Genomic DNA, 21,407 nt, shown 5'->3' on the forward strand with positions numbered 1-21,407 from the left:
AGGCCTGCTTTCTTCCCTCAGTGGTCTGTGAACCTTTCCCATTCATGCTCGGACTCTAGCGGGAGCTTCTAATGCAGGCCTGCCGGGTTGCTGCACACTGTGACCCGGCTGCTGCTGGCTAAGGCAGGCTGTGCTGATGCTGACTTCCTTGGGGGTCTTTAGGAATCTTCAGGTCACAGTTTTAGCAGTTTGGGGGCGGGGTTGTCTTTTACATACGCATTTTGAATGACATCTTTATTCAGGCTTGGCTCCCTTCTCTTTATGGTCTGAGTGTCAGAGATACATGCCCTGCAGGTTGCTCTGGCCCCACACCCACCTCTTCCCCTGGTAGATTAGTGAGTGATTTCCAGATGTAAATTTCCCTCTTTGGCTCTATTGGAACACTGAAGTAATGTTAAGTTTCTTTTTCCCCTCAAGAGATTGAGCCTGTGGCATTTTGCCTGGGATCTGTCCACTAAAGGCAACAGGTACCTAAAAGGTCCTGCTGCTCCCGGAGAAGATGGCTGGTATGGAAGGACTGTCCAGCCACTCAGCCCTCTGATTTGTAATTTAAGTTAATTGTGGTTGTTGGACCAGGGCCTGGTTAAGAGCAAATTCTTTCCCTGTGCATGCAGTAGAGACTACGTGATTCATCGTCAGATGGTGTGCCTGGGACAGGAATCTCTGATTCTGTGTTTTAACATACTGTTACATTTAAGCCCTGTGAAGTAAGAGTTCCTCAGAAGCATGGCAGTAAGCATTCTCTCCTCCTTTGTTCTTCCCTGTCTATACCTGAGGGGTGTCTCCTGTGACTCTTGCCTGCACCCCTAGCCTGCTGCTAAATTCATAGGTTCCCACAAACCTATGAATTCACAGACCACAAGCCTCACCTGGCAGCCCCCAGTGAAGCAGACTCTTCCACAAAGCAGGCCTAAGGGTGGCTTTCCTTTGTCTTTGTCAGCGTTGTCATCATTTTACTTAAACTTGGTGATGTGGGAATTTTCCAGTCTGTCAAGGTAGAGGCGAGTGCACTCCTCATTCAGTCTCAACAACACTCCATTCATGACCAGGCTTGACTCGCCTCTGCTCTGTCGCCCCCTCCTCCACCCCCAGTTATTCTGAAACACATGCCAGGCTTCATCCCATCCCATCAGCTGGTTTGGAGTTGTTCCAAAGGGAGGCTTGGCTTGCTGGTGATCACATAACAGAGGAAGCTGCTGCTGCTGTCTCCGTCCTTCATTGTCTTCCTTCTGTTTCCTATAAGCTCCACCATAGTTTCCTGTGCTCATCATGGTAAGCCAGTATTGTCCACGTACGTTCATTGAAGATGCCTGTGACAGATGAATGTACACAGATGTAACTGCTGTGTGGGAGGGGGTGCTTCATACTCAGAAGGTGCTGGATTTGGCCCAGGGATGCAGCTAGGTAGTAGAGTACAGATAAATAAATAAAAATAAATAAGCAAACCTGCTTTTTTTCTTCTTTTTGATGTGTGTGTGCATGTGTTATGTGCCTGTGCATGTATATCCGTGTGTGTGTGTGTGTGTGTGTGTGTCTGTGTCTGTGTCTGTGTCTGTGTCTGTGTCTGTGTCTGTGTCTGTCTGTCTCAGTCTGGCCTCCACTTTCTGTCTTCACAGTTGGCCTTGAGCTCTTGGTTTCCCATCTCCCAAGTATCAGGATTACTGGTATTAGCCTCCATGCTTGCCCCCCCCCCACGTTTACTTGTTTACTTAATTAATTAAAAATCAAATTCTACTTCACTATCATCAACTCAGCCACCTTGTCTGCCCCTCCCCTCAAATTTAAAAAATAAGCTCGGGATGGCATTGGGTGTTGGCAAATGCCCACTGCATAAGCATGTGGGCTGAGTGTGGTTCCAGTGCCCACATAAAAGGCTAAGGGAGTCGTGCGCCCTGTCATCGAGGTGCTGGCTGGGGAGGAGGGGCTGCTCGACCGAGTCAGCCAGCTCAAGGTTCAGGGAGACACCTTCTCACAGGATAAGGTAGAGGGCCAGTAAGGTGGCTCAGTGGGTCAGCAAAGCTGCTTTCTGTGTAAGCCTGGTGACCTGGCGTCCCAGGAGCCACACAAGGTGGATAGAGAACACCACCCTGACGGATGTGTTCCTTGACCTCCACAAGGGCACTGTGGCACCTGTTCCTCACACAGCATGTACACACACACACACACACACACACACACACACACACACGCCAAAATGATGATGGTAAGGCAGAAAGTTGTTAACCTCTGGAGACACATGTGCACATGCATGTAACACACACACAATGAGATAAGAGCTGTGGCATGTGCTTTTGGTAAAGGTAAAACTAGTACCAGGTGGTATGTTGTGGTGTTCACACGTTCCAGGCAGGGGTTCTTTCCACTGGGCTGCACCTCCAGCTACCTCTAGAGCCACAGTTCCCAACCTTCCTAAGGCTGCAGGCCTTTAATTCAGTTCCTCATGTTATAGTACCCCCCCAACCATGAAATCATCTTATTGCTACTTCATAACTAATTTTGCCGCTATTGTGAGTCATAATGTAAATATCTTTTCTGGTGGTCTCAGGGGACCCAGTGGAAGGGTGGTTTGACCCCAAAATGGCTTACAACACACAGGTTGAGAACCACTGCCCTAGACATTTAAATCAGTCCCTTTTCTCTAAAAACAACTATTGTGCGCATTTCTTGCAGATCCTTCCAGAAAAGCCATAGAAAACCTTAATAACGTGTGTGTGTCACACACTTTTTCTGTTTCTTTAACGCCAGTAGGCAGGAATTGATTTTAACTCTGGAAAGAGTTAAGAAGCATGCATGCTGTTTTGCGAGGGGTGCAGTGGGAGATGGTACGACAGTGACGTCCAGGTTCTGTTGACCGAACACTCGCTTCCTGTTGTTCAAGGGAGCGTAGAGCAGACTCTGCACTCACCAGCAGCCCCACGGACCTGTGAAAGTTTGCACTGGTATCATCCAGTAGAACAGAATGTGAGCCACATACATGATTTTTAATATCTTAAGAAAAGTGAAGCCAGGCAGTGGTAGCAGACACCTTTTAGTCCCAGCACTCGAGAGGCAGAGGCAGGCAGATCTCTGAGTTCAAGGCCAGCCTGGTCTACAGAGTGAGTTCCTGGACAGCCAGGGCTACACAGAGAAACCTTGTCTTGAAAAACCAAAAAACAAAACGAAAGAAAGAAAGAAAGAAAGAAAGAAAGAAAGAAAGAAAGAAAGAAAGAAAGAAAGAAAAAAACTGAAATCGATCTCTCTAGTGATTTATACCAAAATGTTATTTGTTTGAGGCACTGGGTCTTGTGAATGTTAGGTGGGAGCCCTACCCCTGAGCTATGTCCCACCCGGTCCATTTCTGACTTACTGAGACAGAATCAAGAAATTGCCTGGCCTGGCCTGTACTTACAATCTTCCTGAGTCACTTGGATTATGGCCCTGTACTAGCAGGCCTACCTCCCGAAGTGCTATTGGAATCTCTAGTCAGTATAAAACAGTGAGAACACCCTCCCTTGTTCTATCTGAGTTCTCACCATCCACTCAGCAAAGGTCAGTGGAGCAGCCTTTCCCAGAGCCCCTCAGCACACATGGCCAGGCTAGCTGTACAGGGCAGCATTTTTTTTTTTTTTTTTTTTCTTCTGAAGGAGGAGGAAAGGGATGGAATGTGGTTTCCATTTTGTTCTTCATTTTGTGACGTTTTGTTATCTGTGTTGTCTGTCTGTGTGTTGTGTTTCTTGCTTCTGGGATCTGGTCCCATGTGCACGAGTACTTGTCCTGGCTCTACTTTCTTTCTTGTACTGATTGCCAGCTCTGGCCCAAAAGTTGTTATCACTAACATTGGTACTTAAAGAAACAAAAGCCAGAGGCTGGAGGGGTGGCTCAGTGGTTAAGAGCATCGGTTGCTCTCGCAGAAGACCTGAATTTAGTTCCCAGTGTCTACATAGCAGCTCACAGAGGACCCAGTGTCGTCTTCTGCCCTCTGCAGGCAGCAGGCACATGATGCCAGAAAGACCCTCACATAAATAAATCACAGTACTTGCTATCCCAGGGTCTTGTTATGACGTAGTTCTTGCTGTCCTTGAACTCACTCTGTAGACCAGGCTGACCTCAGACTCACAGAGATCCACCTGCCTCTGCCTCCCAAGTGCTGGGGTTAAAGGTGTGTGCTATCAATTATTCCTGAGTATTGGAAAGACCAGATGTAAGCAGATGCTTTGGTGGCATGAACAAAGATGTTAGTCTGTGCAGCGATGCTCCCAGATGTGGCTTCGTGAGTACGAACAGCAGTGTGCATTGGCAAGCTGGCAGGGAGAGGCGGAGTAAGGGGTGCTGGGAAGTTGGTGACCGTGGTTCCTTGTTATTTTGGGCAGTACTAGGGACTGAACTTAGGCCTTGTGCGTGGGAGGAAGGATCTCTGCCACCGAGCTACGTTCTCCGTGATCATGGACTTGAGAGCACCATTTCTCTTTCAGGAGTGGCGGATGGCGTCGGAGGGTGGAGAGACTATGGTGTGGACCCATCTCAGTTCTCAGGGACTTTAATGCGAACATGTGAGCGGCTGGTGAAAGAAGGACGCTTTGTCCCCAGCAATCCTGTTGGGATCCTCACCACGAGCTACTGCGAGTTGCTGCAGAACAAAGTACCTTTGCTGGGTGAGTAGACATCTGTGCCCCCTCCTTACAGTACCCACTGATAGCCAAACAAACCAGATTTTACCTGTAGTCTAGGCTAGCCTCGAACTCAGAGAGCTGTTGCCCCTGCCTCCTGAGTGCTAGGATGAAAGGAGTGCGCCATCATGCCCAGGGTGGTAGTTGCCAGAACCTTTCTAGTTACGAGAGGGCCTCCCTTGCCCACACCGATGTTTACAGTGAGCTTCTGCTCAGTGACATAAGATGTCGCTTGAGCCCTTCTCCACAGAGGCTCGTTTCTTACTGCCCACCTCTGGCTTCCTCCCACTGAGAGCTCTCCTGGGGTTCAGCTTGGGGCTGCCTTTCCTCCTTTTAAGCTATTTATTAGTGGTCGTGTATGTGTGAGCATGCATGGATATGGGGTCAGAGGACAACTCGGGAGGGGAGTCCATCGTCTCCTTTCCCGTGCGCATCAGACTCAGGTGGTCAAGCCTTGGCATCAAACACTTTACCTGCTGAGATAGCCCCTGACCGTTTTTTATTATTACATTTTATGTATGTATTTTGTGTGTGGAGGTTAGAGGACAGCCTCCTGGACTGGAGCAGGTTCTCTCTGCAGTACTTGGGTCCTGGAGCTAGGGTTAGCAAAGGCTGGCAGGGGCCTTTGCTGGGCCAGCTCCCCGCTTCTCTTGATGTAGTTAGAGACCGTCTTGGGTCAGTGGGACACTCTAGGTTCCGTCCTGGTGCCTCTGTCAGAGCTGTATGAATGTGGGCAAGTCACGTAACCTGTGAGTGGAGAGCAGTTGCCTAGACAGTGTCCAGAACCTTCTGTGGGCACCCTTCCCCGGCCTCTGCGTTTACTTGGCCTAGAGCAGCAGCTACAGTGCAGAACATCCTGCAGGGCCGGGCGGTGGTGGCACATGCCTTTAATCCCAGCACTTGGGAGGCAGAGGCAGGCGGATTTCTGAGTTCCAGGACAGCCTGGTCTACAGAGTGAGTTCCAGGATAGCCAGGACTACACAGAGAAACCCTGTCTCGAAAAACCAAAAAAAAAAAAAAAAAAAGAACATCCTGCAGGGTTGTTGCCTAAACAATGTGTGTGTGTGTGGGGGGGGGGGTTCTGTTGTTTTTTCTTTCCTTCCCATTCACCCAAGACACCTTAGACATGTAAATTTAAGGACGTAATCCAGGTTTATTTACAATGCTGGGATCACTGTCACTTCTAAAACCCACTGAAATGATCCTTTGTTGCCGTGTTTGGCATGCACACACCTCCCTAACCTAACCCACACACCTCCACAGCATTTGCAACTAAACTGGAACAGATCTGGCTGTGAATCCACAGACTCACAGGTTGGTTGTAACTGTAAACACGGTGATTAGAATGTCCTTTAAGAGTCTTTTATTACTTTTAATGAATGTCTTATGTGTGTGTGCTTATGGAGTCTAGGGGAGGGTGCTGGATCCCTTGGGCTGGAGTCACACAGGTGTTGGGAGCCACTCTAGGAATGAAACTTGGTTCCTCTGGAAGAGCTAAGGTGCTTCTAACCACTGAGCCATCTCCCCAGCCTGTCTCTGCTTTCTAATCCAGCAATTGTGAAAAAGTTGACAAAGCAAAAAATATTCTAGAAGGCAAGCCTTTATTGTTGACGTAAGTGTCCTCAGAAACCTTCAAACACATTAATAAGTTCTTAAGAATCCAAAGGGTTGCTGCCATGGTACCTTTTATTTCCAGCATTTGGGCAGTAGAGGCAGGTGAGTCTCTGAGTTTGAGACCAGCATGGTCTACAGAGTAAGTTTCATGTCAGCCAGGGCTGCACAGTGAGTCCTTGCCAAAAAAAACCAAAAAACAAAAAATGGGTGTCGCAGCTGGGTCTCTAACACGGTGGTAGAACAGGGCTCTAGCATGCACAGTGCTGTTCAGTTGCTAGCACCACGGAAGAAAGGAAGCTGAGGTGTCAGACCTAGTAAGGTTGTTTGGCTGAGCGCTAAAAATAATTCCACTTTAACCTGAGAGATTTGCCCAGGCACCTGCCGACGCGGGCCAGTCATCTGAGCATCCGACCCTCATCTTCACACGTGTGCTGGGTCACTTGAAGAGAGAGGAGCATAAGCTGCCAGGCTATGAGTGCCTTCCTTCATTGTTCCTGCTCTGGCTACGAAAACCCCAAGACTCACAAGGACCATTTTGATTCCACAGGGGCATGAAATGGTGGCTTGAGGTTTTCACAGTGAGTCATCGGGTGTTTCTTGAGGAGCAGCTCCAAAGCTGTGTCGTTTCTCACTCTCAAGATTTCATTTCATCAGCTCCCAGAAGAGCTTTTGTGTGGCCGTTTTGTAACGTTGAGTAGCTGGAGGCCTTTAGGAAGGAAAGCTGACTGCACAGCAAGCCATCGAGCAGGTTCTGACAGCACCCCTGGCTACCACAGCACCCAAGGGGTGTCACAGTCCCTTCCAGTCAGTCTGCTTCAGAATATAAGGAAGCCGAATTGCTGGACATGAATGATGGGAGATGCTTACGTTGATTCTTTTCATTAAATTATGTCTTTTCACTGGGACAGGATAACAAATATCAGAATCCCACTGAGAAAGTGGTGACTGTAGTCGCTGCACTGCGCTTCTGTTTCCCTCGTGCGTCTGCACGGAGGAGTGGCTTGTGGTTTTGAGCGTGCTGTGCTTGCACACCGCGTGAGGCAGGTGCATAGGGACTCTCTCCTTGCTGGCTAGAAGAAACTCAGGCCTAGAGAGGCTGAGAGGCCTGCTTGTGGTGTGCAGCCGGAAGGCAGCCCTGGGACTGACTGTCTACAGTCGGTGTGCTGTAGCTTTTTTTTTTTTTTTTTTTTTTTTTAAAGAGACAAGGTCTCATACAGCCTAAGCTAGCCTCAGACTCAGTGTGGCTGAGGATGACCTTGAATGTCTCAGTCTCCTGCCTTTGTGTCCTGAGTACTGGGGTCACAGTTGTGGGCCTCTGCATCTGCTTTGCGTGATGCTGATGAATGAGTTGAGGACGTGGTGCGTGTTCAGGGAGCACTCTAGCAGCTGAACGACATCTCAGGTCAATACTTTTTTAAAAGTAAACTTACTTAGTTACCTTATGCATGTATATGTGTGCCTGAAGGGATGTATGTCCACAGAGGCCAGAAGAGGGTGCTGGATGGGTCCCCTAGAACTGGAGTTAGAGTCGGTTGTGAGCCACCCACCATATGATTGCTGGGAATTGAACTCAGGACCTCTGGAAGAGCAGTCAGTGCTCTTAACCGCTGAGCCGTCTCTCCAGTCCCCCAAGACTAGCTTCAATCTACTTATTTCACCCATTTTCCCCTCCCAAGTGTATTTTTTAACACACTCCCCTAATGGCTTGCACTGGGTAACCACTTTAGGTGTTAGCCATGACTTAACAGGTTTTTACCTCACGGCTCTCTCTGAGGGATTTACTCTTAGTCCTGTTTCTGTGAATGAGGACTCTGAGCACAGAGCTGGACCATAGAGATTCAAAGTGGTCCAGCCCCTGGGGTTCAGTCCATGCTGCTGAGTGTGTGACAGTACTAAGCTATTTCGGAGACTGGGTGCAGGACTGTGGTCATGCTAGCAAGGCCTCTGCCATGTGGTTGCAGGCCTGCCCCAGTGGCACAGGCAGTGGCGAGTAGCTCACTTGGGGCCTCTGGCTCCTAACGAGTGTTTTTATCTTTCAGTCTGCCTTGCATCTCTTATGGCCTTCTTACATGACTTCTCTCAGGGAGTCCTGCTAGATAAAGAATCTGGACGTTTTCAGGGCTCTGTGGCTCTCAGAAAGATTAATTTACCCAGAGTAAGAGTGAGCAGGTTCCCTGTGGTATCTTCTTCTGGTTCTTGTTAATGATCTCAGAGAACCGGCTGCCAGCAGTCCACACACAGGCCTGCTCCATGTGTTTCCTGGTGAGCTGCATGGTCTTCTGGTGGAGGCAGGTGCAGTTTTTGTTTGCAGTCAGCCAGGCGAGACTGTAGACCTTGTGCAGCAGCGGTTGCATGGGGTGCTTGCTGGCTGCCGGCAGGGTGGGGCTTGTCCGCCTGTGTACCAGCCTCTGGATAGTGAACAGGTTAATCTTTGAGCCACTTTTGAATATTGGTCCCATGACCTCATAGAGAGTCAACGTCTCCAGAAAGTGTTTCCTGGCTTCAGTAGAGGGCAGTCTGGTTATGTCCCTGTCAGTAAGTTCAGTGAAGTCACACTGCCATAACTAAAGAAGTGTCAGCTGCAGTAACCTTGCTCCAGCAATTAAGTAGTAACAGTAACCTGCTGAGGGGCCTGGCACTCGTGTCTACAGGAGAAAGAGCGTGCACCTTGCTTGCTTGATGGACCTGTGTAACCTGTGCTTGATGGACCTGTGTAAACGAAAGATTCCTGTCACTGCTGCTCCCTGTGCTGATGGACAGCAGCCCAGGGGAGACAGTGAGCGGATGCCCATGTTGTTTGTAGGTAGCAGCACAGCCTGCATCGTGGTGCTGGACAGAAGTAGCCACCGCTTGCACACAGCGAACCTGGGTGACTCGGGCTTCCTGGTGGTCCGGGGTGGCGAGGTTGTTCACCGGTCTGACGAGCAGCAACACTACTTCAACACCCCCTTCCAGCTCTCCATCGCCCCTCCTGAGGCCGAGGGCGTCGTCCTGAGCGACAGGTAAGCAAGCAGGAGGCGCCCCCATATCCCCCTCCCGTCCACAAGAACAGTCAGTGGGGCCTCTGCAAAGGGTTTAGAATAAGTGCGTATTACAGCCAAGTCAAGCTGCTCTAAATACGGTCAGCTGAAATGTTGTTCGCAGGCCAGTCTGGCGTCCGTCAGTCCTGTCCTCATGCTGCAGGACACTGGCAGACGTCTGTCTCAGCTGTCAGAATCACTTCCCACGCAGATGTCCTCCTCACACATGCTCCCAACAGACGAGAAGCGGCCAGGCCTGCACTGTCCCTCATGGGGTCACTGGGGTGTTCTCTTTTTCTTGATGATCGCTAATGTCTCTCAGTTTATTCTTAAACTTCCAGGAACCTTTCAAAACAACTGGAACACTTTAAAATTAGTTTTCAGTTTGTTCTTTTCTTGGGTTGTAGTGAGGTTAAGGCTTGGGCCACACTTTGTTCAGCGACCCCACAGGGCTGCACGTGCTTACTGGCAACCCGAGCGGCGGCTTCCTCAGTTAAGAGGCTCACAGGAAATACTCTTTTTGCTTACATCTTTCTACTTATTACCTCCTGGGGAACCAGACCTCAAGGCCAAACTAACATAAAACAGGTACCTCTGCCACGTTTGATTCTGGAACAAGGATATTATATAATTAGGTATTTGGTGTTGTCCCATTTAAATAATCTGCTTGCTAGGTAGGCATGGAGCATGCACCTCTAATCTCTGTATTCAGGAGGCTAAGGCAGGAGGATTACCAGTTTGAGCCAGCCTGGGCTATATATAGCAAGACCCAGTGTTAAAAAAAACTTAGAATGTTGCTGCTGAGAGAAGGAAGTACTTTGAGCTTTCAGGTCCGCCGATTGCCTTAGTTGGAAGGACATCTGGTTAGATGTTTACTGTGTGTTTAAAATATTTATTTTGTGTATTTGGTGGAAGTAGTGTGTATGTCATGGCACAGGTGTGCAAGTCATTTCTCTCCTAGCATGTGGGTTCCCAGATCAGTCTCAAGTGTCTGGTTTCACAGCAGGTGCTATCCCTGAGCCTTCTCAGGAACCAGCTTTCTTGTGTTCTTGAGCACGCTGTAATACACAGTAGCCATAGCCATTTGGAGTGAGGACCTTGGCTGACAGCTTCCGCCCGGTCATGGTGCTTCCTTTCCTCACTGGTTGCTGCCTGTTTTGGCCTCTGACTGCCAGATCCCCAAGCAAGATTTGGGACAGGCAGGCTTGCGGCACAGTCTGCTGCCCTGAAGGGAGGTGGAGGTAGCCACCCGTGGAGCCCAGCTCACCAGCATGTGACTATGGCTCGTGTTTCAGTGTGGTCGAGAGTTTCCAGCGGCACAGTGTGTTCAGTCAGAATGGGCAGAGCTGCAGCTGGCAGAACACCAAGCTCGTGGGTGGGAGTGTTAGCAGAGCACAGACTGTCCAATGGGAGTGAGGCTCTCACAGGCAGAATGGCAAAGGCCACTCGTGGGGAAAGAAAAACCTCAGCATAAAACAGAACCCGCGTGCCAGCCTGGCCATCAGTCTGCACTGCTAGAACCCAGTGCACTAGCAGACAGCAGGCGAGAGTCTCGCATGCCGACACCCAGTTCCCACCAGTACGATGGTGGTTTTCTCTTCCTGCTGCTCGTCCTTAGCTGTCACTCTTATCTTTAGATGTGTGCTGCCTCCTTCCCTTGGCCATGCAAAGCTGAGCCAAGAGTTTGCTCGGGGCACTGTGTAGATCCTCAGGCATGCACAAGGCTTACTTTGTGTTTTCTCTCCATGTGTTTCCTGTCTCAGCACCTATTATACAAGTGTGGGGTTTCTGTTAAGCCTGGGGTGCTTTGGCTCTGGCTCCTGTCTTGGTCAGTGTCTAAGGTCTTCCTTCTGTTACTTCTAACCACGGTCAGGCAGATGATTAGGCATCTCCTCTGCCTGCCCTTTCAGGCTGGGAAACAGTGAAGGAGAGAGAGAGACTGAGAGGCAGCCTCATGGGGCTGTGAATTCCTGCCTGCGTGTCCCTCACTGTGTCCCTCACTGTTAGATCTGTCTCCTTTAGGCTTTGTCAGAAAGAAACACCTGCCAGCTCAGTCTTTAAAAGTTGTACCAGCATCTAGGAGGCCGAGGTGGGAGAATTACAAGTTCAAGGCCAGCCTGAACTACAAGTTGAGACCTCTCCAAAACAAACAGAAAAGTTGTACCCCCAAAAAACAAAAGACAAGCAATCATCCCCCTGCCCTGGTGCAGCCACACATCCTCTGGGAGGCTCTGGGCTAGCATCTCTCCAGAGTGATGCTCTATGCTTAGAAATCTCCAAGTGTGTCTCCCCTCCCCACTTTACAGAAGTTGCACCTACCGCATACTCCTGCCTTTTCTGTTTAACATAGTAAAGATTTTCCCTCAGTTCAGACGGTTACTCGGTTTTTGCAGTGTGTCATTTACCATGTTTCTTGAAGCTTTCCATGTCAGGCACACTTGAACACAGTCCCTGACTGTGCTAAAGCCTCTCTGGGTGTCCTGGAGTAGTCCTTCCTATGGGAGAGGCTGGGATGGGAGGCTGCCGACTGGACAGGAGCCCTCCTCCCTTCCACAGTGGAGTTAGACCTGCCTCAGGAGAGAGAGCCTTCCTCTTGAGCCACAGGCCCTGATTGGTCTCTCGACCTGGACTCAGCTTTGCTTGAGCCTTTGAAACATATAGATGATGCTGTCAGCTAGTTTTCTCAGGATTGACATTTTGGTATGACTTTGTGTTGTGAGGTGGGGTTAATGCCCCAGCGGGAGTGTGGAGGTCGCAGGACACGGGTGGCAGTCAGTTTTCTCATGACATGTGGGCTCTTTGGATGGAGAAGTCAAGGCAGCAGGCTTGATGGCCTTCACCCTTGTCTGCTGACCCTCACTAGCCTAGCTTCTTTAGTTGATGCCATATGAAAAGCCCTGTGACATTGTGAAATGCAGGCAGTAGGACCACTGACACATACCTGAGGGCTTCCTTCACCTCGCTGTCCCTCTCTGTCCTTGACACAGTCCCGATGCTGCTGATAGCACGTCTTTCGATGTCCAGTTAGGAGATATCATCCTGACAGCAACAGATGGGCTCTTTGACAACATGCCTGATTATATGATCCTTCAGGAGCTGAAAAAGCTGAAGGTAAGGAACCTGGACGGAGGCCGGGAGGCCCTGGGAAGCCCTGGGAGCTGTGCACTCTGCACAGCTGACGCTTGCTGAGCCCATTATGCTGTCCGTTTGTCGGTCTGGGAAGGATTGCTTTTTGAACTTAAGGAATTCATGGGTGTAATATTCAGGCAATCATAAATAGGAAGTTAGGAGAGGCCTTGGGGAAAGCCCTTGGCTCAGCCCCTCCCCCATGGGGTGGTCAGGGGTCGGAGAGTGTTTTGGTTTTTCCTGGTGTTTTATGCACTTGCTTATCCCTTTCTCCTTTTAGTGTTACCACACACCCTGCAGCTGCTGGGAGGTCAGGAGTGAGACCAGGCAGCGAGGAGTGTGGGTGTTGACCAGATCTGCCGCTGAGGGAGAGCTGGGCCTCTCCCACAAAAGGTGGCTGGGCCAGAAGCTGGGCTTTCCAGATTCTCTTCGCCCAGTACTGGTTGGCAGAAACTGGCCTCTTATCCAGGGCCTCACCATTCTGGCTTGGGGGTTTCTTTTACTGACCAAGCAGTATTTCCTTGTCTGTAAATTGGGAAGAAGGAAAAGTCTTATCCTTCAGGTGGCAGAGAAGAGTAACCAAAACCGTGGGAAGGGAGTCCTCACACCACGCACGTCCTGTGGTGTCTGCACGTACCAGGGCAGTGTGCGGCAGAAAGCACATGGGAAGGGAGTCCTCACACCATGCACGTCCTGTGGTGTTTGCACGTACCAGGGCACAGTGTGCGGCGGAAAGTACATGGGAAGGGAGTCCTCACACCATGCACGTCCTGTGGTGTTTGCATGTACCAGGGCACAGTGCAACAGAAAGCACTCAGGCCCACCCTCTGGGCGTCCAGTCCAGAGGCGAGTGGCTGGGCAGGAGATGGATACACAGTATAGGCTGCTGGCAGGTGAGCAGGCTTAGAAATAAAGGACACTGCTATGTTAGATTGGCTAGGGACGGCTCCGTAAGGAGGTAGCCTAGAGGGCATAGACCTACCTGTTAGCTCTTCATTTTCTTTACGAACTTTGTTTTTTTTTTTTTAAGTCTTACATGTATGCATGTTTGCCTCGTGCCTGTGGAGTCAGGAAGAGAGTATTAGATCCCCTGGGACTGATGTGAACGGCCATGTGGACACTAGGAACTAAGCCTGGGCCCGAGCTCTGCAAGAACACCCAGTACTAGTACTCTCTGGAGCCATGTCTCCAGCTGCCCTAACCCTCTGCTGGTTGACATTTAGACTGAAAGATTTAGAACCTTTGAAGTCAGGGCTGAGGGGAGGCTTGTCCTCCTGCGCCCATTTTATAGATGAGGAAGTGAAGCAGCTAGGCCAGGGCATGGCCAAAGAGCACAGCAAGAGTGTCTGTGGCACGAAGTCTGCAAGCCGGTCTCAGCATAGGCTGAAAAAGGCAAGTATGGCTAGTTCGGTGCATTCCCAAATGCCTGAACCCCCCTTTCAGACCGTCCCGTTAGCAAGAATACCTTAACTTTTTCAAGTGGAAAACCAAAAATGCAAATCTTAATAAAAAATGTGGAGCCATTTCAACCAAAGGCTTTCTCAAGCTGGCCCCTGATCTGACGGGCTCGTCCCCTGTGGCCCTGTCTCCATGTCTTCTCTAACTGGAGTAAACTTAAGTGCTGGGGAAATGTTCAGGCGAGCACTCTGCCCCACCGCGCTGTCTGCACGAAGTATTGTCACGCAGAACTCACCTGAAGCGCCATGGTCAAAATAACTCCGTCCTTCATTTTAGAATTCAAATTACGAGAGTATCCAGCGGACTGCGAGAAGCATCGCTGAGCAAGCACACGAGCTGGCCTATGACCCAAATTATATGTCACCTTTTGCACAGTTTGCATGTGACAATGGATTAAATGTGAGAGGTAAGCATTCTCTGGAAGGTTCTGAGCTCTGGGTAAGAATGTGTGTGTGTCCTCTCAGCAAGGTCGGGAGGGTGGCGGTTCATTTTCCTCTGAGGCGCCCTTCAGGACCGACCTTGACTGGATGAGAGAGCGGTGGAACCTGAAGCCCTTTACTCCACCTCTGCCCAGCCTCCCCCAGCCACAGTCCCAGCTGCTTAGAGTCCGCCTCCCGAGTGGCTGGCTCCAAACTGCCGCAGCAGTCTGCAGCAGGAAGCTGTGTGACACTGCCCTTGATTGTCGTGTCTTTTATCCACTTCATGATGTGACCAGGGAATTAGGCCAGTCCTAGCTGGATGACACTGGTACCAGAGCTGTGTGGAGCTGCCAGCTTTTTCTAGTGTAATATTAAGACACGTGGAGCACATCTGGGCTGAGGAGATGTTAGAGAAGAGCACATGCCATAGCTACTTGGCAGATTAGAATACAGGCTATTCCGAGTTTCCAAACACTGGACATGTTTGTCCAAATTAGGACAGTGCAGTATGTGAGCACTGGGCTGGAGCCGTCCTGCCAACTCTCACTGCACTCATGTGATGCTGTGGGCCGACTACAGCCACCGTGTGGGACAGCATCAGGGTGGGTTCAAGCTTCAGTTAAATCACTGTGTTGTTTGTGTGTCTCCGAAACAAGGTTGTAGATAACTCAAGCTGGCCTCAAGTATGTGGTGATCCTCCTGCCTCAGCCCACCAAGTACAGAGATTATAGGTTGTACCACCATGCCCTGGCCTTGGTGCTTTGTGACTATGCCCTGTTTACATTAGCTTTGGGCGATGGCCTCGTGTAACTTAGGTCGAGTTTGAACTCTCTGTCACTGAGAATGACCTTGAACTCCTGATCCTCCCAAAACTGGAGCTTGCAGCTTTGACTCTCTAGTCTGCTGCACTGGCAGACCAAACCCACAGACAGCACTTGTCCCCAGTGCTTATGTGAGCACATCTTTGACTTTCCCTGTAAACACACTGATAAGTTTCCTCCGTGTTTTAGGTGGAAAACCAGACGACATCACCGTCCTCCTCTCAATAGTGGCTGAGTACACGGACTGATTGGCTACGCTGGTGACGCCTGCCTTTCCCTTGTCCCCCCGACTTTCCCTGCCACGTGTGCTGATCCTGCTGGCAGGACCACGTTTCTTTGCCACTGATCTCAGTGGCCAATGATGGATGCTCTGGCCCATGTTTGAGACCCATCAAGATCCTTGTTGAGAACCACTACTGTCATCCGCTAGCCCAGACCTGCTGGCGACCCACTGAGAGAAGTGAGGTGACCTCTCCCTTCTCCTGGACATCGTTTTCAAAGCCTTTTACTTTTCAAAAGCGGTTGAAGTTTTAAAAATAAGTAATGTTGGTAAAGTGAACTCAAACTTTCAGTGTGTTAGAGGGATGTTAACATTCAACAAACAGTGGATAGTGACACCTCTACCAGAAAACACATGGATCATCCCAGGGGAAGTCCCGTGTCCCTCAAGGGCAGTCTCTGCTAGGACTGGTGTGGCTCTGTGTTTTCTGTACAAACTCCTGTTTCCCAGGAGCCCACAGTCCTGCTCTAACCCTGTGCTGGCTAATGATGTCACAGCCCCAGCAGCTCTAATCCTGTGCTGGCTTATGACGTCTCAGCCCCAGCAGCTCTAATCCTGTGCTGGCTTATGACGTCTCAGCCCCAGCAGTGTATGGTTTTGGTTAAAAATTGGAAGAAAATTTTTTGTTCTATGGATGCAGATACTTTGTGCTTTTTAAAAGATGCTTAATTGTGCCCCTGTGACTGCAGCTGTGGCAGTCTGTTGATTTGTCCAGGTCACAGGCTAGAGGCCTGGCCCACAGGAGAGGATCAAGGGAAGGAGACTCCTTACCAAAATCCAGTAATGGAAATACTACGCAAAATTTCAGACTCCTCAAAGCCTGGGCATCAAATGCTGTAGCTGGAGTCATCCGTGCTGCCTGTAAGGATGCCAGGAGCCTTCCTGGGCTAGAGTATGCAGCTGCAGCTTGGAAAGGGGTTGGCTGTGGGCAGCCTTGCTCCTTCTCTCAGGAGCCTCCCACCCTAAGAGCATGCCCTACCTGCGTTGTGTCCTCAAGGTGATGGAGTGGTGGCTGCATCTCCCTGAGCCCACAGGAAAGCTAGTGGTGACATAACATTCACAGTGACCACAGCTGAGTGTGGGGCCCTGAGTCCAGCTTAATGTTTACAGTTCCAATAGCCATTTGCAGTAGGTAACGTTCCTTCTCAGACTTCCCCATTACCTGCGAACGCAAACTTATTTTTAAGGTTTATGTACAATTGACTGCTGTAAAGATATATATTTTTTTTTGGGGGGGGGGTCCGTTCTTTTTCTTCATTAACTTGGTGGTAGAAGAACCATATATACTTAGAAACCCTTAAGTTAAAGCCGTGTTTTCTGTGCAAGTCAGACGATGCTGGTGTGGAGATGGTGTGAGCAGCTGCACAGCCCTTCCTCTGCAGGAGACACTGGCTCCCTGGTATTGCATTGAACTTGTGTTTGAGGTTACCTCAACTTGTTTTTAAAAGGTTTTGTCTGTGCGTTTGTATATTTGAGTAGCTGTCTCTTGTTTTATTTAATTGTTATCCATGTACCATGTACATGTCAGTGCTCTCTCAGCGCAGCATGCTTGTAACAGGCATTTCATGTATAAGAATGAGTCACTCATTTGTAAGCTGTTCAGTAATTTATCTACTATTCCTAAATTGGCATAATGTTAGAGTCCTATTTTGAATCACCTTGAATTACATGTCAGAATGCCTTAACTACCCTAACCTGACAACACTGAGTTCTTTGGTGAGGAGATACAGGGGCTGGGTATGGAGGGAGACTGGGTAAGGAGAGGCCGTGCTCTGCTGATCCGGGCCGTGAAGGGCACGTGGTGGGTATTTATTTTGCACAAACTCTTTGCAGTGTCTGTGTTAAAACAGTACGGTTGCATCCAGATGGGGTGTGTGACTCCAGGACTGAGTACTTGAGCTCTTCTGTGTGGTCTGTAATTAGTTTTTGGTCAGAGGTGTTGTAGCCTTACAATCTGGATATATTTTGCATTAATTTTCCAATGCCGACATTTAATTCCTGCTAAGAGCAGAGCTGGTCAAGTCACTGGCTTGTTTCTGCTCTCATTTAGCCTCCTATCAGCCAATGTTTGTAAAAGTGGATTGGTGTGTTTTATACAACTTACTTTTAGTCAACTCACTTTTCTGAGAGCAGTGATTGTTGGAAACGGACAGGCAGCATGGCTGCCGTGCCAGTCTACTGACAACCATAGGGCAGCGTCAGGATTCAGTGAAAATTACTCCGGGCCTGGCGCGTGCACTAGTGACGTCACATATTCCATTTGCTTCTCCCTGTCCTTTTTGTTACACACTTAATTTTATAACTGTCAGAGGTCAGGCAGAGCGAGCGCTGCTCACACTCACTGAGGCCAGGGCTCTGTCACACACCCCGCCAGTCTGATCCGGAACCTGGTGTGCGCGTGCATTGTATTTTAAATCAAGCAATGTAAGCACTCTTATTTGTCTCACAGAGTGAACTTTTATAACAAAAGAGAAAATTTGGATTTTAATTTACAATGGCAAATTATTTATCCCTCTGGATGCACCAAAGACCAGTAAAGTTTATAGCTTTTCCATCTATATTTATAAAGCAATACTGTATTATAAAAAAAATCACTATTTTTATCACATGCTTGAAATTTTTATTTTGTTCTGTTTTAAAAATGTGCACTCTAAACATATCAGAACCTTATTTCTTCCTATGAACTTAAGCTGCCTGCGCACAAAAAATATAAAATTATCAAGTGGAGATGAAGTAGCTAGAGTCCCTAGACTCTTACAGACAGAAAGAACTGAGGGGAAAAACGAGTTACCTACCCTGAGTATCCTGAGTCACGTGCGTGCTTGGCTTGGTCAGTAGACTACTAACTCACAAAGAATCCATTCCAGGTGTGTGTCTGGAGTAGAGACTGGGTGTGAGCTTTCCGAGGCAGGAGAGTACCCTCTGCCGCTGCCCTTGTTCTGGATAGAGCAGCCAGCAGATGGAAACGTCCCAGGGCGGCAGCCGGCGGGATTGGCTAAAGCTGCGTGTGTTGTACTTTTGAGTAAGTTCATGGCTCCATACAGCAGCTCTCTTTGGCAAAGTTGTAACACTCACTTTCCTGGAGACTGTCACATTTTTACATTTTAAAAATTTGCGATAGCAAAAAAAAAAAAATCTGCTTATAAAACAAAATATGAAACAGAAGACATTTGGATTCTACTTTCAAAAACGTAAATCCATCACAACATTGAACTTCTCAATAAAGCAGTATCCACGTCAGCACGTAACTGTGAGCAGGCAGTTTGTGGCGACGGTGAGCACATGATGAAGCAAACCTGAGTCTGTGTGTGCTAGTGAGCTGTGTTTTCTGTAAGACTATCACTGTTGTCCCACCAGAGGCAATGCCCTGAATCGACGTCTGAAATATAACTTATGCAGGAATAGTTGTGTAAATACATTTAAATAAACTGTAAACATATTTAATAAATACAGTATTTATACTATGTGCCACTCCTTTGGTTTGAATGGTCAGGAACTAAGACACCAACACTCAGCATTGTCTCTGTCACATCCTCAACCCCACGCTTCTTGGTCTTCCTGACAGTGAGCCAGCACTTCAGAGCTGTGTCTTGTGTGCTTTACCATTTGAGCCTGAACCAGCGTGGCTAACTATCAACAGCTACTTATCTCCCTCAGAAAGTCACCAAAATGGACTGACAATTGAGTGTAAAATAGAGGTTTTTGCAGTGGGGGTATTGTGCCTTCCAGACAGTACTGAGTGAAGAAGCTACGAAAAACGCTACTGTGAGGGGGAGCTCAGTAGCAGAGCACTGACCTAGCAAGTGCAAGGCCCTGGATTCCATCCTGGCAACACACACACACACACACGTCCCTTGTGCTCCACTGGAAGTTCAAAGCCCTGAGTGTGTCTAGTGTTACAGTGTCACTGTCTGTGCAGACTAGTGCTGGAACCAGGATGCTGCTGACCGAGGTGCTTGCTTGGGAAGCTGCATGGGTGTGTGAGCCCAGGCTTGTCCTCAGCAGGGAGACCTACAAAGCTGCTCTGCAGCCTTCTGTGCCGGGTAGGAAGATCTGAAATCCAGTTATCAGTGTAAACATGAGAGTCATAAATCTTCAGCCTACAACAGAGGACAAGGCTTGAAATAGGTGGGCATTGCCAGTTTCCACAAAAAGCTTCTTGAAAGCCCATTTTCATTCACAGAGGAACATTTTGGGATGAAGTTGGGTTTTTATTAGGTTACTTGTGGGCAGCTGTGACTCATTGCTGAGCTACAAGAACCCAGTCAACTCTGGTTTCAGCTAGAACTGTGCTTACACTTTTGAAGCATGCTAATCCACGTAGGCAGCACTGAGTCTAAGTACAGTGGCCTGCTGGTTGACAGTTCTGGTTTGATGCTTTTCCAAGGACCTAGTAATAAGACATTCCTGAAGGTTCCTTTTGTTGCTTGCAGTCAACTACACAGGTTTGGGGAGAGAGTCCTACACCATAGTACGTTACATAAGTGTGTTTTGTGCCAGGTTTGTAATCTGTGCACATAAGCTGCCAGACCTAAGGAGCAGTGGGCAGGGTGTTTGTCTCCCCTTACCTTGTTCCACTCCAGGCTGAGCTCAGGGGCCACTGTGTGTGCCAATGATTCACACTGACTCCACTGCATGCTTTCTGCATCCCACTGCATAGCATACAGGACCTAGAGCAGCTGAGGGCTGGGAGATAAAATTGTGTAATATATAAAATGACCACAAAATGAAAAGTTAACTATGGTTTTTGGTTTTTTTTATTCACAACCTTTTCTTTACTCTGAAAAAAAAAAAAACAATGAACAAAACCTGTCAGGTCATCATCACATAAGTTGGAATGCCTGCTGTCTGCAGTCAGGTACAGAAACTCCACCTCACCCCGATGCTGAGGAAAGTCTGCCTTAGAGACCAGCACAGGACATGTCAAGGCTGCAACAGTGACATCTAAGCCCTGATGGCTCATTCCTGTGCTGCCAGCTCTGTCCTTCAAGTGGCACGTGGATTTTAGTGCACAGCGATACTGGCAAGAGCAGACAGTGTCTCCGGGGGATCCTGGGACAGTCTGCTCTGTTTCCACTTGGCCTTCAGAGAGCCAAGCACTCAGTGCGGCTGTCACTGAGCAATGGCATGGACGCTCATCCACGCATGTCCTCTTCACTGTCACTTGCTATTGCCAGGCTGTCCAAGGGGTGGCCGGCATGCTCTTGCTGTTCACAAGATACAGCTCCAAAGAACATGCAGGAAAACTAGAAAGGAAAGCAAAAGATTGTAGTTTATTTGGAAGACAAAGCCTGCACAGGGAAGGCTCCAACTGGTGCTTTTAAGAATGTGGCCATGTGTTGCCACTGTCTTTGATGGTGATGAATTGAGGACACCATCACCTGCTCAACACATCTAGGGCCAGAGCCTCCTCTGCCGTCACCATCCCAAGACAGGCTCTTTGTGAATGGTAGTGTACTGTGACTGCTCCTGGAGCTACAGAAATGTCTGCCAGTACTGAGAGAGGCAAAGGGTCTCCAGTAAAGGAAATCAATAGCTGGCTCTCTTCCCAGTACCATGTCTGCCCTCAGAGGCTGAAGCTGACGACTCCCTAACCTCAAGCCGCTGTTGAAGGGGACCCTCAGTGTTGCTGATGCTTAGATGTCTCATCCTCTGCCCTCTTCGGCTGCTGCCTCTCCAGTCACAGAGAAGTGACTCTTCTCACCCTCTTCCCCACCCTGTCTTAAGCTTTTGACCTCCCAAAGAATGAGCCCAGTGCCTGAAGCAGTCTCCTGTAGCAGAAGACATGATGTAGACTGGAGAGATATCTTCTGCAGCTTCTGATCCCTCACTGCAGTTAACCCCAGATTAGCAGCGGTGACCAGGACAATGGCCACCACTGGGGACTGAGCCCTAGAACCCATCACATAGGTAGTGGTGGGACAGGGACTGAGCCCTAGAACCTGTCACACAGGTAGTGATGGGACAGGGACTGAGCCCTAGAACCTGTCACATAGGTAGATAGTGATGGGACAGGGACTGAG

The 21,407-nt window shown here is 49.0% G+C and overlaps 2 protein-coding genes across 2 annotated transcripts in view; one reads left to right on the plus strand and one right to left on the minus strand.

Moving 5' to 3' along the window:
- Pptc7 (protein phosphatase targeting COQ7) overlaps nt 1-18,848 on the plus strand; it is a 40,222-nt gene extending 21,374 nt beyond the window's left edge. Inside the window, exons 2-6 of the mRNA XM_076922761.1 lie at nt 4,452-4,631; nt 9,064-9,262; nt 12,268-12,391; nt 14,141-14,270; nt 15,294-18,848. Coding sequence (XP_076778876.1) covers nt 4,452-4,631; nt 9,064-9,262; nt 12,268-12,391; nt 14,141-14,270; nt 15,294-15,352 — 692 coding nt within the window. The 3' untranslated portion in view covers nt 15,353-18,848. The remainder of the gene's footprint in view (nt 1-4,451; nt 4,632-9,063; nt 9,263-12,267; nt 12,392-14,140; nt 14,271-15,293) is intronic.
- A 1,298-nt stretch (nt 18,849-20,146) lies between these two features.
- Nucleotides 20,147-21,407, minus strand: part of Rad9b (RAD9 checkpoint clamp component B) — a 30,870-nt gene continuing 29,609 nt past the window's right edge. Inside the window, exon 11 of the mRNA XM_076922760.1 lies at nt 20,147-20,630. Coding sequence (XP_076778875.1) covers nt 20,520-20,630 — 111 coding nt within the window. The 3' untranslated portion in view covers nt 20,147-20,519. The remainder of the gene's footprint in view (nt 20,631-21,407) is intronic.

This window comes from Arvicanthis niloticus, chromosome 24 (genome assembly GCF_011762505.2).
Source record: "Arvicanthis niloticus isolate mArvNil1 chromosome 24, mArvNil1.pat.X, whole genome shotgun sequence".
Classification (NCBI taxonomy): Eukaryota; Metazoa; Chordata; class Mammalia; order Rodentia; family Muridae; genus Arvicanthis; species Arvicanthis niloticus.